This window comes from Oryzias melastigma, linkage group LG9, assembly GCF_002922805.2.
Source record: "Oryzias melastigma strain HK-1 linkage group LG9, ASM292280v2, whole genome shotgun sequence".
Classification (NCBI taxonomy): Eukaryota; Metazoa; Chordata; class Actinopteri; order Beloniformes; family Adrianichthyidae; genus Oryzias; species Oryzias melastigma.
In genome coordinates, this window is record NC_050520.1 from 18,886,416 (window position 1) to 18,902,205 (window position 15,790).

General features: G+C 37.3%; 1 protein-coding gene across 8 annotated transcripts; it reads left to right on the top strand.

Moving 5' to 3' along the window:
- Window positions 1-981: 981 nt before the first annotated feature.
- On the top strand, window positions 982-15,739 carry git2a (G protein-coupled receptor kinase interacting ArfGAP 2a). Of its 8 annotated transcripts, XM_036213567.1 has the most exons (22): window positions 983-1,197; window positions 1,299-1,371; window positions 3,453-3,586; window positions 4,487-4,599; window positions 4,690-4,795; window positions 4,907-4,993; window positions 5,099-5,229; window positions 5,308-5,402; window positions 5,490-5,535; window positions 7,195-7,200; window positions 7,278-7,329; window positions 7,409-7,481; window positions 7,569-7,666; window positions 7,746-7,857; window positions 7,939-8,081; window positions 8,180-8,329; window positions 10,282-10,530; window positions 11,135-11,224; window positions 12,312-12,394; window positions 13,694-13,879; window positions 14,512-14,575; window positions 14,671-15,739. In XM_036213567.1, the coding sequence occupies exons 2-22, from the start codon at window positions 1,320-1,322 to the stop codon at window positions 14,881-14,883; spliced, it is 2,283 nt and encodes a 760-aa protein (XP_036069460.1). In that variant the 5' UTR covers window positions 983-1,197; window positions 1,299-1,319; the 3' UTR covers window positions 14,884-15,739. The 8 variants fall into 8 exon arrangements, with proteins under 8 accessions (XP_036069462.1, XP_036069460.1, XP_036069459.1 ...); XM_036213566.1 differs by having other exon boundaries at window positions 983-1,371; XM_024276057.2 differs by having other exon boundaries at window positions 984-1,371; window positions 11,207-11,224.
- The last annotated feature ends 51 nt before the right edge of the window (window positions 15,740-15,790 follow it).

A 15,790-nucleotide genomic window follows, 5' to 3' on the forward strand; every position in this document is an offset into this window, starting at 1 on the left:
GGGAGTACCATAAAACTCGATCAAAGTACTAACAAAGTAAACATTAGCTACCAAGCAAACTGGTGTCCGTAAAAACGTATGTAATTATTTTGGTGGATGGTTTTAATTTTTTTTTAATGGTAAAAACTGCGGATATTTAAAAAGAGTTTGTCTGTTCCTGACTTTTTTGTGGTGCTTTCAAGTGTTCATTGAGAAAGTTAGATTTTTTTTAACTGTAACACCAGGTTATCCGTGTAGTGTGTTAAAGCAACAACACAAAATACCTTTTGAACTATTTTAACAAGTTTACTTATTAATAAGTAGCAACCATAAGCAATGTATTTAATTATCCAATTTTTGTTCAATTTGTTATTCTGTTTTGAGTTTTAGTTGTATTTGTTTACAATGTTTATCAAAGCAGATTTTTCCAGTTTGAAATGATTGTGTTTCTCTGAGGGTAAATTTCGATTTGTTAACTTTTAATGTTCACATAGTGAATATAGTGTCAAAGTATCAATGACTACCCATACTTTTCTTCTGTTTGACCGACCAGGTTTCAAGAAAGACAAATAGTTCTCTTAAGTATTTTCGGTGCTTTGGTCCACGAGTCAGGCAGCTACAGCTTTGTGGTACGTGCTTTCATGTGTGCAAACTGTTCCAAATCATTTATTTAACAAATTTGTATGCAAAAATGTAAACGCTTTTTCGAGAACGAAAGACTTATTTAGGAATTCCACAATTCATTGAACTTACCACCAAATCTGTATCCGTTTTTTGCCCGCAGTCTAGTCTTTCAGGTCAATGTTTACATGCATTAGTGTAAATTTCAAAAAAACCTAATTTGGTGAAAATACGTGTTATTTTAATGCAAATAAAATTCACAATGATGATTATTATGGTGCATTGTCTGATTTAGCAGAATGTTTACAATTAGGCTGCTTTAACTAAATGTCAAAGCAGGGTTTTTTACCTGACAGTCTAGAATATGGGCAAAGTTAGCTAGTCTGTGATTGCGGTCGCCGCTGCTCTGACTACTGGAGGCTGAGAAGTAAACTACCAAATAGGAAAAGAGTACTTAGCCAGGCAGGTGGTTTATAGTCAGCAATGTGTCAGCCAATGCAGCTCATACTATAAAGGTTGAGTGGCTAAGTTGTCATGGTCGTAACACAAGCGCTAGTCAAACCCCGACGGCTAGCAAGAGCTGTAAGATTTAACTCAGTAAGTGGGGTGTTTTTAACGCGTGTTTAATTAGCTAAATTTAGCTAACGCGAACGGCTTCTCCTCCGATGTTTAATAAAACCTGCACACTTTCTGAAAAGGCGTTTCCTCTTGAGTAAAGGATGTCTAAACGCCTTCGAAACCCGGAGGTTTGCGCGGACTGCAGCGCTCCAGGTAAGAAAGTTGATATTTGACACTCTTTTACTTTGACATTTGAACGTCTAGTCGCTGGATTAACTCAGATTACCAGAGCTCTTCGCACTTTGAGCTCGAATGTAGCTTTTCTGAGGCAAGATGATAATGCAACTGATTCACGTCTAGCTTCTCATAGCTGCTTGTTTCTGTTAGTTTTAGACATAAATTTAAGCTGTAGCTGATGAATTTCAGTAGAACACTGCTTTAGGTAACAGAAGTAGTACCTAAAAGTATTTTTTACTACTTAATTAAGTATAGATAGGTGAGGGTACAGAGATATATTTTTAAATAATTAATCCATCTATACGCAAAGAATTAAAGATTAATAGGTACATGTTGTACAAACATAATGTTCACCAAATACATGCACTAAAGCTCTATATGTAAATGAATTATTATACTTTTTTCCTAAATATCTGTTATAAATATTAAGACTCAAATGAAAGAACATAAATTATCTTCATTAAATTGAACTCTAAATCCAAATAAATCTCAACATGCATCAGTTGCAGGTATGACCGAGGCGCAGAAATCAAAAGTTTTCATAGATGACCAACCATCTGTCTTGCTTTTGACATTTGAGCGGTCCTAAAACCAACTTGTAATTGTTGTATTGTTTCTAAGGTTCTTTCAAAAGTTCCTTTTTTACAGTAAAGAAATGACGCAACATTATCAACAAGCACAGGAAGCAAAACAGGATGCTAAGTCAATTGACCGCACAGTCTCAATGCAGACGATTTTTCTTCCCTATTATGGTGCCATAATTCGCTTAGTTTGAGATCGAAAAAACACTATTTTTTATTATTATTTTATTTCAAAATTAGTTCAATACATTTTATTTATTGCTCTGTTTAAAAAGGACAAACACAGTTCGCAAGTAGAAGTTGTCCATTCATCTAACTGGTACCAGTTGTTGGGAGGCGGTAAATATTTTTAGATTTTTTTTCAAGATGTGCTATTAAATTTAGCAGCTCTTGTTGGTGCAGGATGCAGAAATGTCAGCAAGAAGTGTTGAGATTGTGGGAAACTAGGGACAAGGAGGCGGAATCAGACCACCAACCCTTGCAGCTGTTGCTGCCTCACCTCAGCTGCTGTAGAGACATTTACAGTCTTCAGCGTCTATCATGTTACACCCGCTGACACCAAACGGTCTGTGTTTTGGCTGAATGGTGGGGGGTGTATATGACTATATAGTTTGAGGTATTTGGTGTCACAAAGAGTTTTTAGGGTCGGTGTTAGAAAAGACTGACATGAATAGTATGTGAGGCATGCTTTAAGGGTTAGGCTTGAGTACACATTTATTTTGGTTTCAGAGTATACTGTAACTTGCGACCACAGCCCTTGCATTACCCAAGTGTGTAACTCTCCAAACAGGCATTTGCTTGTTTTCCTAACACGACTTTGAAAGAGGAAGCTGCTCTTTTAGAGGTGCTTCCACTTCCTTTAATATGAGTGTGTGGCACCCAGTACAAATAGACGTTTTTATACATTAATAAGTCACTTTTAGGGTTGTTTGAAGTATTTTTTATTGTTTTATTTGATGCTTATGCGTTTCAATCCCAAAATTGGTCAAAATAAATGACCTCAGTTTGGTCCTTGAACTGCAGAATACAAAATTTGAAGTTTTTCGTCAATTTTAGGAAAGTTTGAATCAATAAAGAATAAAGAAATACTCAGATATTCAATTTTAACACTAAAATGTGTTCTCAATCATCAGAAAAAGAACAGTTTAAAAACACAAATTTTATTGGAGTGGGTCTTTAACAGAGTTTGTTTGATCCTGTAAGTCAAGCATTATTGTAACAGTTCATTTGTCATAAAAATATGTGATCATTTTGGTTAAGTCAGTATAAAAAGCATGACCATGCAGTTCGTCTGGGATTTTTGTATTTATGTATACTTAGCAAATGTTAGAATTCAAGAAATACGACAAATTTAGCTTAGACTTTTACGAATCAACACAATTACAAATCATCTTAATATCCAGATGAAGCAATATTTGTTTCTTAATTAAAGTATTTTGATGTACACCTTAGTATTTATTTTTTTTCTTTTTCCAGAACCCCGCTGGGCTTCAGTGAACAGAGGTGTGTTGATCTGCGATGAGTGCTGCAGCGTTCACCGAAGTTTGGGTCGACACAGCTCGCAAGTTCGTCACCTCACCCACACGCCATGGCCTCCTACACAGCTGCAGGTTAATGATACACAAAAAAAAAAAAGTTTCTGTTTTTTTTTAACTGCACATCTTTTCTGCCCAAGTTATTCTTTATTTTTACATTTTTTTTAGCACCTAGATGCAAAAATGTACAACACTGTATTACAAACATTTATAATCTTGCTGTCAGCAAAAAAGTCTGTATTTTAAAGGGAAATAAAAAAAACTGCAAGAGTTTGCTGTTACGAATTGAATTTACACAAATTAAGGGATTATTATTCAGTTGTAGTTGTAGAAAATCAACTAGGAATGAAGAAAAAAATGAAGGAAATCAAACGGGATACATTTTGTTATATTCATTGTGTTTGTCATTTTTGTCCTTATTTTTTAGCAATTATTTCAAAGAAGAATCTTCTACCATTTAGACATTTTGAGAATTTCTAAAACTCTTAAAGCTGCAACCGCAGTGTAACAAATAGGTCAGTTACACTTCTTTTTAGTGGAAACAGTAAACGGAAGTGATTCAGAAACCTGTGTAAGGTACATATAGTTACAGTGACACCAGGTAGTTGTTTTTTGTATCACTGTGGTAGCCTCAGGAATGACAACAAAACTATTTAAAATATTTCTGCATACTAGGAGTTGTTGCTTGTGCTTGTTTTCCCAGTCATACTGTCTGATTGTGTTTTGATTCCCCTTAACTGGCGGATTAGTTAAACCCCAGTAATAATCCAATCTTTTAGCACATTTATTTCACTTAATTCAGATTATCTTTTCTAGTGTAACTAAAGAATGTTGGTAGTTTCTGAGATGTTTGGGTGAAAAGCATATTTCACATTCAAAAGGGAGTGTATCACAAAGCACAAAAAACATTTTTAGCTAACACTAGCTGATGCATTTGCATTGTGGATTTTATTGGATTTTATTTCTTTCCCACAGATGGTTCAGACCTTGTACAGCAATGGAGCAAATTCAATTTGGGAGCACTCCATTCTGGACCCGACGTCGATGATGAGTGTAAAACGCAAAGCCAACCCTCAGGACAAGCTGCAGTGAGTTTTGATATTTTTTTGTTTTTTCACTGAATACTGTTTTTTTTATTAAGTTATTCTTTGCTCTTCTCATTTTTTTGAATGTCAAAGCCCAAACAAAATGGAATTCATAAGAGCCAAATATCAAATGCTGGCATTTGTGCATCGAATGCCCTGCCGGGAGGATGACAGCTCCACAGCCAAGGACTTAAGCAAGGTGAGGAGGATTTAAAATGCTGAAGTAATTCCACAAAGCTCAAATATGCTTTGAAAAAAAGCTTCAGTGCATTTTCTTTAAGATGTTCCTTTTTTTTAATTTATTCTTTAGCAACTTCACTCAAGTGTTCGCACAGGAAATCTTGAGACTTGTTTAAGATTGTTATCCCTCGGAGCACAAGCAAACTTTTTTCACCCAGTAAGACTTTCCTGGTGTTAAAGCCAACATTTTTATTTTTTAAACATCTTTTTTGTTTGTTTTAGCTCCTTGTTGTATTAATACATTTTGTCCCTTTTCCTGAAGGAAAAGGGAAACACTCCTCTGCACGTCGCTGCAAAAGCCGGGCAAGTTTGTCAGGTTGAACTTTTAACTGTGTATGGGGCAGATCCTGGAGCTCTAGACAGTAACAGCAAAACTCCTATTGACCATGCCAGGTAACCTATTTTTCTATTTATCTACACTGGATAAGAATCTGTTTTTTGAGTTGTCAAGTTGTATTTGTGTGTTTTCAGAGAGTCTGGCCACCATGACCTGGCAGATCGGCTGGTGGAGATTCAGTATGAACTGACTGATCGACTGGCCTTTTATCTGTGTGGAAGAAAACCCGGTATGAAGGGGGAGGGATGTGTACTTTGGTGTAAGATGGAGAAAAACACAATGACATACTTTTTTTTATTTTTAATTCTCATTTCAGATCATAAAAATGGTCAGCACTTCATAGTTCCACAAATGGCAGACAGGTGAGAAAGAAAAAAGTGTTGCGATACAACAAAACAGAACTTTAATGGACTATGTGCACATGTTACTTCTGCATTTAATGTAAGACTGCTCAGTCATATCCGGTTTTTAGAGTCGATAGCATAACTATTATTTACATGAAAATGGCTGATTTTTTAGAGTTTACTTTTGAAGATATCTAAAGTCCAGTAAATGAAATCTGGCTCCAGAAAGACATCAGGAGGGCATCACTGGCAAAGCTGCGTTAAGGACATGTTATTGCAGGGTTCATGTTGGTTACGGTAATGTAAACAAACATGTCTAGACTATATGTCATGCATATAGCATGACTATATAGCATGGGACATAACACCTAAATCTATGGGGTTAAATCAGCTTAAAGTGAATGAAACAACAGATGGTAAAACATTTAAAACCGTTTTAAACTCAAATGTTCACACTACAAACTTAAAAGAAGTATTGGAAATTTGAAAAAATGAAAGTAGTGAGCATGGAGTATGAATTGCTTTTAAATTCCAGTACATTAGACAGTCCTGTACTTTATAGTGTTTTATTAGTTGGGGAATAGGGAGGTTTTCCAGACATAACCTGTAACTTCTATCACCAAATGTCACTCATGTATTGGTAGCCAATGGAATCAAACCCCACCTCTTCTGGAAAATTTGGCTGAACTTCAAAAACGAAAAGACTGAGGACTGCATTAAAAAACAAAATTGAAAATACAAAATAGCAGCTATTACAAGTAAACAATATTTTTAATATAGTTATAGGTCTATTTTTTTAAATTAAAGTTTCAAATTTACATTTTTCCCCCATTTTTTAAAAATATTTCTTTAAAGTTTACGTTTACTTTTGAGATGAAAACTTTTTCATAATTTTTTTTCAAATTAAAAATCAGATTTTTCATTCACTTTCTGCTGATCGTGATTTGACACCATATAATATTTGAAAAATTCAATCTTAAAAATGACTTTTCTGAAAAAACACACACTAAATACTTGTATACTGATACTCTTTATCTCACTCTTCCAAGACTGTTTTATTTTATTTTATTGTTATTAGATGTTGTAGCAGTCCGCACATCATGCTGATGCTAATCGCAAATTGTTTGTGTTTCTGTAAAATAAAACACTCAGAAATGTATAGCTTATCCTGTGTATAACCTGACGCCATTACCAGAGGCAGCAAACTGCTCCAAACCAACTCTGAGTCATGTGAGTCCGGAGTCTTGCTAGTTCGGAGTTTAGATCTTCATCCAGGGTAGCTGGCTCAGTGGTAGAGCAGTAGTCATGGTCAGAACAGGCCACACAGCAACAAACAGAAATTAATTAACACACAGACTCATTCTTTGTTTTCAGAAAATTAATATTTACAGTTAGTCTCAAACTTATGTAACTTAGCGACCTTAATTTTAACTTGAAATTGGTCTTTGCATAAGAGTCTACTGCAAATTAGGGTTGATCTGAATGAAAAAGTAGAACCTGTCACTCAGTTGTATTTCAGACTAGAATCACTTGCTTATCAAAGACTTTTGCAGCTGTATCAAATAAAACTGCCGTCTTCAGTGAGTGTAAGCTTTACATAAAAACTAGAAGTTTAGAAGTTTTATTCAGTTGCAACAATATTTAACTTTTGCTTGTACATGCCGTCCTTTGGATCAGAACCATGTAAGTAAAATATGCATCATGTTTAATCTGAAGTACAGGTTTATTAGAAGATGTTGAAACTTTTCTTCTCTTTGCAGCAGCGTAGATTTATCTGAACTTGCAAAAGCAGCAAAGAGGAAACTGCAGTCTGTGAGTATATAATCTGAATTTTTGTTGTATAGATTTCTGTTTAGGGCTTTTTAAACATTATGTATCACATTTTGTGCAGCTCAGTAACCATTTGTTTGAGGAGCTGGCCATGGATGTGTATGATGAAGTGGACAGGAGGGAGACAGATGCAGGTAAAGTACATTTAAATTAAAGACTATTTAGGTGAACAACCCCTTTTCGGTGTTTGAGCTCTCCTGATGTTGTTTGAATGTTTACAGTGTGGTTGGCCACCCAGAATCACAGCACCTTGGTCACAGAAACAGCTGTGGTTCCTTTTCTTCCTGTGAATCCAGAGTATTCATCAACACGAAACCAGGCAATTTTTCATTTTATCCCCTTTTTGGATCACAGATTAACTTAAATTCTCTAATTCAATCTTATTTTTTCTTATTTAGGGACGACAGAAGCTTGCAAGATTTAACGCACATGAATTTGCAACTCTGGTGATCGATATATTAAGTGAAGCAAAGCGCAGACAGCTGGGGAATTCTGCAGTCATTCACAAAGGTTGGTCTTTTAAAAAAAAATCTAACCTCTCATAAGCTCTTAAATGATTCACTAATTAAAGCTTCGTTTTGCTCATTTCAGACAGTGTTGAACTCATTCTTAAGAGCGTAGTTGTCAGACACTGCAGCGACAGCCAGGACACCGACCAGCCCGACTACGACAGCGTGGCGTCCGACGAAGACACGGATCAAGAACTCCTGTCAAGCAAAGGGGATAGAACCAAGGTCGTCTCCGGTTATGTTCATAAATAAAAACTCTCAATGATGAGATTCACCGCTGTTACCACTGTTTTTTGTTTTTTTTTACCTCTTCACTCCAACAGAGCCTTGACTCTGACCTGTCTGATGGTCCCATTTCTATGCAAGAATACATGGAGGTGAAAAACGCTCTCTCTGCCTCTGAAGCTAAGGTCCAGCAGCTCATGAAAGTCAACAACAACCTCAACGATGAGCTGAGGCTGATGCAGAAAAAGGTATCCCACGCGGGCCACCAATAAGATCACTAACATCGGGGGCCGGAGTGGGAGGGGGGGGACCCCCGCTCTGAAAGGCTGGTCTGTCAGCGGGAACCGGACACAAAGGGATTCTCCTGCGTGGTCATCATGCATGCTTAAACACAAACTTTTATAATTGATGTTTTTATAAGAGGAAAATAAATAATTTGTTCATTTTGATGTGATGTTAGAGATGATGTCATCAGCGTTGCTAACAAGCATGTTTTAAGCATGAAATCCTTCATAATTTCAGCTCTTATTGACTAACTGAATTTGTATGCAAGTGTCATGCTTCATCACATGTTTATGTTCATTTCATGGTTTTAAATTAATTCTAGATGTTTTTTTTGTTTTTGTTTTTTTACATTTGTAGTTTATTTCCCTTAAGACGTTAATTTATAGATGTGACCTGTTGAGTTAGAAAAACTAAAGTAGATTTTAATTAAGCTTCTTGACACTCGGAAGGGAAATTATTCTTATTTTTAAAGCCCATCTATAATTGGGCATTGATACTGGGGAGAGAGCTCTTCATATAGTCTATACCAGGGGTCTGCAACCTGAGGCCGCACAGCCACATGTACCCCTTCATTGTGGCTCTTTGGTTAAAGAAAAAATAAAAATGTTATGAAAAAAGGATGGTATTTCTGGACTACAAGGTGCATCAAACTAAAGCAGATAAGTCAAACTTTACACAGATGAATCACAGTACACCACTCCGCAAGGCTCCTGACTACACTACCCATAATGCTCCAGCAATAGATCAAGCGGTCTGGCTTTGTAATTTAACAAAGCCATAGATTTTGACAAAGTTGAGAATGCTTGTTTATCACAGGAAATCTGTTGGAGATCAGTAAGCACAGATTTAATACATAAAAGAAGCCAGATTGTATAACAGTTTATTTGAATAATTCAAGGATTTAAAGTGTACTCCGTAGTACACAAACACAGTAAGGATCATTTAGTTCTGTTTTATGGATTTCTGGCTGAGATGCACCAACAATGGTAAAGCAAACTGCATTTTTTTTCTTACTGTTGACATTCGACAACTAAATTTGCTGCTTTGAGACGATCCTATGTGATGCAGGATGTCTTATTTTGAAAAGAAGTCATATGAATCTCCATTAAAAGTTATTTTATGTTTTTTTTTTAAATGCTATTTCCTCTTCATGTTTGTTTTATTTATACCAAAAACCAAAAGTTCATTTATTTATATTTATCATACCAGTAACAATAACATAAATACAAATGAGTGTCTTATATTTTTAAAAGGCAAAGTCAGACTTTGATTTTGGAGAAACATTTTTATAGAGAAATGATCTCAAACAGCTCTTAAAGTGTTGAAGGTTGCAGACCCCTGGTCTATACTTTCCCTTTTTGGGGTTAAAAGATAGCTTCATCCTGCACAGTTATAAGTTTGAAACTTGAGACACAAACATAAAAAAAACTACTTCCTGTCTCTGTTGAAAACCATTTTTCCTGTTTCCCTTTTTTTCCTGAAGTCTTTTCCCATTTCTGGATTTCTATCATTTGCTTCTTGCATTCTTTGCATTTTGAGACTAAACAACGAAAAGTTTGTACTTTTCCTAAAAATATTGTGGCAAAAATAGTTTGTATTATTGCTACAATGCATTAAAAATTATAGCTGATTTCAGAAGCTGTTAGTTATTTTTGTTTTTTACTGAATAGAATTGTTATGATTATAGACGTTTTAAGTATTAGCTAGCAGCAGTTTGAGGTTTGTATGTATGACAGAAGATTTTTACATTTTTGACATCCCTGAAAATGAAAACTTTTGTAGAGTTAGACATCTTCTCTCTTCCATCAGGTAGCAATAGAACAAAATTAGAGGCAGCATGCAGTGAGGATGGTTAAGGACAGCGAACAAAGCTTGCTTTGCACCTCTTAGTTTTACTGCTAACCGTCTCTTCCAGCTGCAATCTCTGCAAAACGAGAACACCTCTCTCAGGCGGCAGGTCACAACCAATATCTATCACACCCCCAGTGGTGCAGACTACCCTGACCCCTCCAGCCCCTCAGCCCTGAAACGCCGGCAGTCTGCCCGGGCCAGTCGGCCCATGTCTATGTACGAGACTGGCTCAGGCCTGAAGCCGTATCTCCCCAAAGGGGAAAGTCACTACACAGAGGAGGGCGTTCCCACCCTGCAACCCTTCTCACCTCATGTAAGTACGACCTGTTCCCTGCTCGCCTTTGCTTCTCCGCTGCTCTGTTTTGATTCCATTTCCTCGCCATTTTCCTCTCTGTCCTGCAGTGGGTTTCTGGCAGTATTCACGATCAACATTACAATTCTATGTATTTGATTTCATTTTGGCCAGTTCATCAACATTATCTGCATGTATCTCTCTCTTTTATTTTAATTGGTGTGAATGTGTAACAAAACAAACAAGAAGATTCTGTTACAATGATGAGGTGTACGTTTTTTTTTTTTTTTTTTTTGATGAAGCATTAAAACTACCATACAAATACTCTTGTGTTTTCAATGCATGATTCACTCACTCACACTTCTCATCCTTTTGGACACAGTTCTTCAGACTACTCCATCATTGACATTTTTAATACAAAGTGCAGGAAAAAATTGCAGGAGTAGGATATGTGTTGTAGCATCAATATTTTTCCTCGATTGATATTCAAACGTTTTCCCCAATGTCACAGCATATCCACTATTTGCTAATCAGCCACTGCTTCAAATAATTTGGGGTGTTGACTCCTCTGTTTAATCTCCATGTGCAGTTCTTTTTATACAAACGGTTTGAACCCTGTCTTTAGACAAAAAGAGGCGCTTTTGTGACCACCTCTTCATCCCTCCCCTCATTTCCATCCACCCTGTCTTGGTTGAAGGAGGACAGTTCTCTAAAGGTTAAGTACACCTGCATTAGGCTGGCATCTCCTGGGAAACTTTGAAAATCCACTTGGATTCCATTTCTGGCTGTCCCTCCACTCTGGCCTGCCTGTGTTCAGCTTAGCACCCCCGCCCTGCCCTGCATGAGCCACTCCTCCACTGGCTGCCCTCGTCGTCAGATACCTGCTCTCATCAGCATCATCCTCATTGCACTACCGAACAGGGAGATTGGTTTGTCTGTGGCTGAATGATGAATAGTCCTCAGGTGTTTGACTTTTTTGTGGTCTCAGAACATCCATCTGTTTAAAAAAAGATTTGTGTCCTTTTATAAAAGGACACAAAATATTTTGGGTTTCAGTTTTTCATTTGCCCTTTTTTTAATGAATAATTTCAAACCACCTTATGAGGTAAGTTGTTTCATTTTTGCAATAACAGCGACAGACACCAAACTGAAGGGGATCCTGGCACGCTTTCCAGTAAAAAAGATGAGCCATCTGTTGAGGAAAAAGCATTTTTTTCTGCTTTTTGGGGGAATATCAATTTAAATACATTTCTAAATCAATCTTGGCTGTGCTGCATTACAGTCTCCTCTGCATGCAGGAATTTGGTTTGGAGGCAGCAGTGAAAGAATGTGAGCTCATGCCTCTCAGGCGGCCTGTGAGACATGAGGAAACTTGTCACGTTTGGTTTCTGAAGCACCGAGGAGTCTGTTGTTTCAGTGAAACTGGTCTGCTATAAAAAGAAGACAATTTTAGACCTGGAAAATGACGTTTCCTGAAACAATAATACTCATTGATGTGAACAAACACTCTGATAATTACTCCCTCTTTTACTTACTAATGCTGTGTAGAATAAATCATGTGCTCTGGCTCCACAGCTTTACTGGCCTGTGATCTTCAGTCACCTGCATTGCTTTTATTTGTCATGGTAATGTCATTCTAAATTGTTGCAGATGCACAACACATTAAGTGGTACAATTAAAGCACTTTTGCTTTTAACTAAATTAGCATAGGACCTCAAATTTTGTTCTTCTAAAACAATTTCAAGGTGTTGTATGAAAGTGCTGCTACACATTTGCCGTTTCTAATCTTTCTGTCCCCACAGACTCCAAAAATGGAGAAGCAAAGCAGTGTGCCAGAAAGCGACTACGACAACCCTTTTATTGACTCAGAGGTTGATGACTTAAGGTGGGTGAGGGCTAAAAGGATTGTAGACAAATACAGCTCGTTCCAAATTATGATGCAAATTATATTTTTCTGAACACTTGATGCAAATGGCTGTCAACACAAATTTCAAGTCACAAATGTTATTGGAAAAACTTCCTAAAGATAACAGTATATTAAAAAATAAAAACCTTCAAATGCACTGTTCCACAACATTTTGCAGACCCTAACTGAAAATGGACATTTGTAGAATTTTCTGCATCAGGAGGTCATATTTTCTTAAGTCAATCAGCTCTCTCTCCATGTTTCCGACCCAAAACATGACTCTGCCACCTCCTCACTGACGTCACACCCTCGTTGGGACATGGTGGTCATCCACAGTTTCACGGCACTCATCAGTGAAGAAGACAATTTGAAATATGGCGTCCCATGTATATCTGAGCCTGAATAGAAGGTTTACGTAGAGCTGCAAGCCTCTGGAGGATCCTACACCTTGATGCTTGCTGCTTTGTGATGGTATTTTAGCAGCTGCTCTCTTAATCCGATGCATTTTTCTGGAAGAAGCCTTTCCCATTCGGCCTTTATCTGCACAAACACGTGTGCTCTGAATCAGCCACAAATCTCTTAAATTAATAGTATGATGAGTTTTTGCGAAATTTCCAAGGTTTTCATACCTTCTCTAAGGCTTTCAGCTATTTCATTCTTTTTAGCATCGGATAGATCCCTTTTCTTTCCCATATTGCTTGAAAATGTTGGTCTTGTAATGTGGAGCGTCTTTCTTTAGTAGTTTTCCTTTAATTGAACTCACCTGGAAAACTAATCATCACAGGTTTCTGAGATTGATCTCAGTGATCCAAAGATTGATCGATTGATTGGTTTATTTCAAGCATAGATTGAAAAATACAGGACAAAACACACCATTATTTGAACTCATTACAGAAATAATGAAATGCATGGATTAGAAAATAGAAAAAATAAATAAATAAAACACACTATGTCACATTTGGTTCATTTATTTTTGTGATTAAAGCTAAAGTCAGTAGAGTTTGATGAGTTTTCGCTTACTTAATTACTTCATTTCACTGTTTTACATAATTATGTAATCCAGTTTTGATCAGATCAATTGGAAGTTTTTTTTAATTTTTTTATTCTTAATAGCAAAGTGAAGTGCTTGTTGATTATTGATTAATCTCATAAAGAGCCCTGAGACATAATATCAGTAAGTTTAATTAAAAACATGTTTTTTTTTCTTTTTGACACTTAAATACAGTATTGTAATAAAAGCCAAGGATGAAACATTTTCAGATGTTTTTTTTTCTTTAGCTCATGCAGAAGAGGGAGGTTCAGGAGCAGCGGGTGGCTGGGAGAAGCTGGCTCCAAACCTGAACTGGAGGATCCAGACTGTGACCCGACACTTCCCAGCACAGAAGATGTCATTCGGAAAACCGAGCAGATCACCAAAAACATTCAGGAGCTCCTACGAGCAGCTCAGGAGAGTAAACACGACAGGTGCGGGTCGCAGTGCAAAAGAACATTTGTGGCTCATTTAAGTTTTGCTCCCATTTCAAACTCCTTTAGTCATTACTAGGCTGCCCCCCAAAAGTTGTCATTTTCCTCTGTCACCCTCCTCCTCTTCATTCTGCTTCCACTCTGACATTTTTATTTTGGCCTCTCCATCCTTCATCCTGGAAGCAGACCCTGTGAGCGTGAGGGTGTGCGTCGGCTCAGGCACAGCCTGGGATGCTTCAGCACTCTGGTACCTTGGGCTGAGAAGGCCTCTGCTATTCAACCCCTCACCTTCCGGTCCACTGAGCCCACCTCCTGGTACTCTGGCTTCTGTCCCTGCCTTCCAGGCACAGTTTCGTTTTTCTCCCCTCACATGCCATCCTCTCTTCCTCACCTGCATCAAGCTGTCGTGTTCTCCTTGTTTTCTCTTCTTTTCTTCAGCTGAAGCAGCTTTTTCTGAAGCTGTTGTCAAAGCAGCATGGTTTGAAGTGTGGTTATTATCAACTGTGTGGATTTGCTTGAACCAACTGTTTTACTTAACTATTTTTGGACACTATTTAAGCTGTATAACTAACAATGTCGTGGTTTTTGGAGTATAAAATCTAAAAGTTAAGTTCTATTTTTTCTCCTTGCAGCTTCATTCCCTGCTCAGAAAGAATCCACCTTGCAGTGACAGAAATGGCTGCACTTTTCCCCAAGGTTCGCTAGCAATCTTTGTGTTTTATTTTATCAAATTGGTTAAAAAAAAAAGATTCGTTTTTCAGGGAAAAACAACTTTACTTTTCCTTCTGCAGAAGCCACGCTTGGAGGCGGTGCGAGGCTCCCTGCGCTTGTTGACCTCCAGCGCGTGCCGCCTTCAGAACGAATGCAGGAAGGTTTTGCCTTCAGAGGGCTCTCCGGGTCCGGACATGCAGCTGGTCACCCAGCAGGTCATCCAATGTGCTTATGACATTGCCAAGGCAGCCAAGCAGCTCGTCACCATCACAACAAAGGAGAACAACAACTAAAAAGCTCTTACAAGGCCTGCAAAGCCTGTCAGTTTTTAAAAATATGTTTTTAGCCATTTTGATTTTCAGTCTGTGAGATATGCATGCACTGTTTTTTTTATTATTATTTATGATCCAAAAAAAAATATTTAAAAAGAAAAAATCTGAAGAAATTTGAGTGTCATAAGGGAGGGAAAAAAGAACAATAGCATCCTGCTGTCAGAGGGTCATTTCACATAGATTATCAGTACTGTAGTAGAAAACATCTCAAGATGGGAGATGATGTCAGGAATTTGCACTGAGAAAATAAAGCACAGAAAAACGAGCTCGGTGTTATCAGTCCACAAATCGATGCTCACAAACAATTAAAAAATGCTGTTTAATAAGCACTTCCGTTAACTTGTTTCTATTTGTTGCACAGCTTACGCATCAGAACACAGCAAATGTTAGAAGAAAAAAAAACCAGCATGCAATAACTTTCCACCCACTTCACATCTGTAGCTCAGCATCATTTCTCGAGCTCAAAAAGCTGTTTCTCTGGTTTTTGCCATTCTCAGTGAAATCCTGTTTGCAGTGGACTTCCTGTGCCTATTTATGCATGCACCTTTGTTGTATCGATATATGCAAGTAAGACCTGTTCTGGGGCAAAGAAATGCTTAGTACCAACTTTGGCTCCACAAACATACTGTGTACCGACGCCGCTACACTGCTGCTGTTGTTAAAAAGCAATAGTCCAACATCCACGTGTGCTCACATTTAGTTTTGTATTTGATGTGCAACAAGTGGAAAATACTGTAAATGTCTTATGTGTCGCCCCTCAAAATAAAAAAATCATCTTATTGTTATATTATTTTCAAATAAACTTAATTTATAACAACTGTTTGCTTTTTTATCTAAGTAGTGTATGATACTGTATATTTTTTTGGAA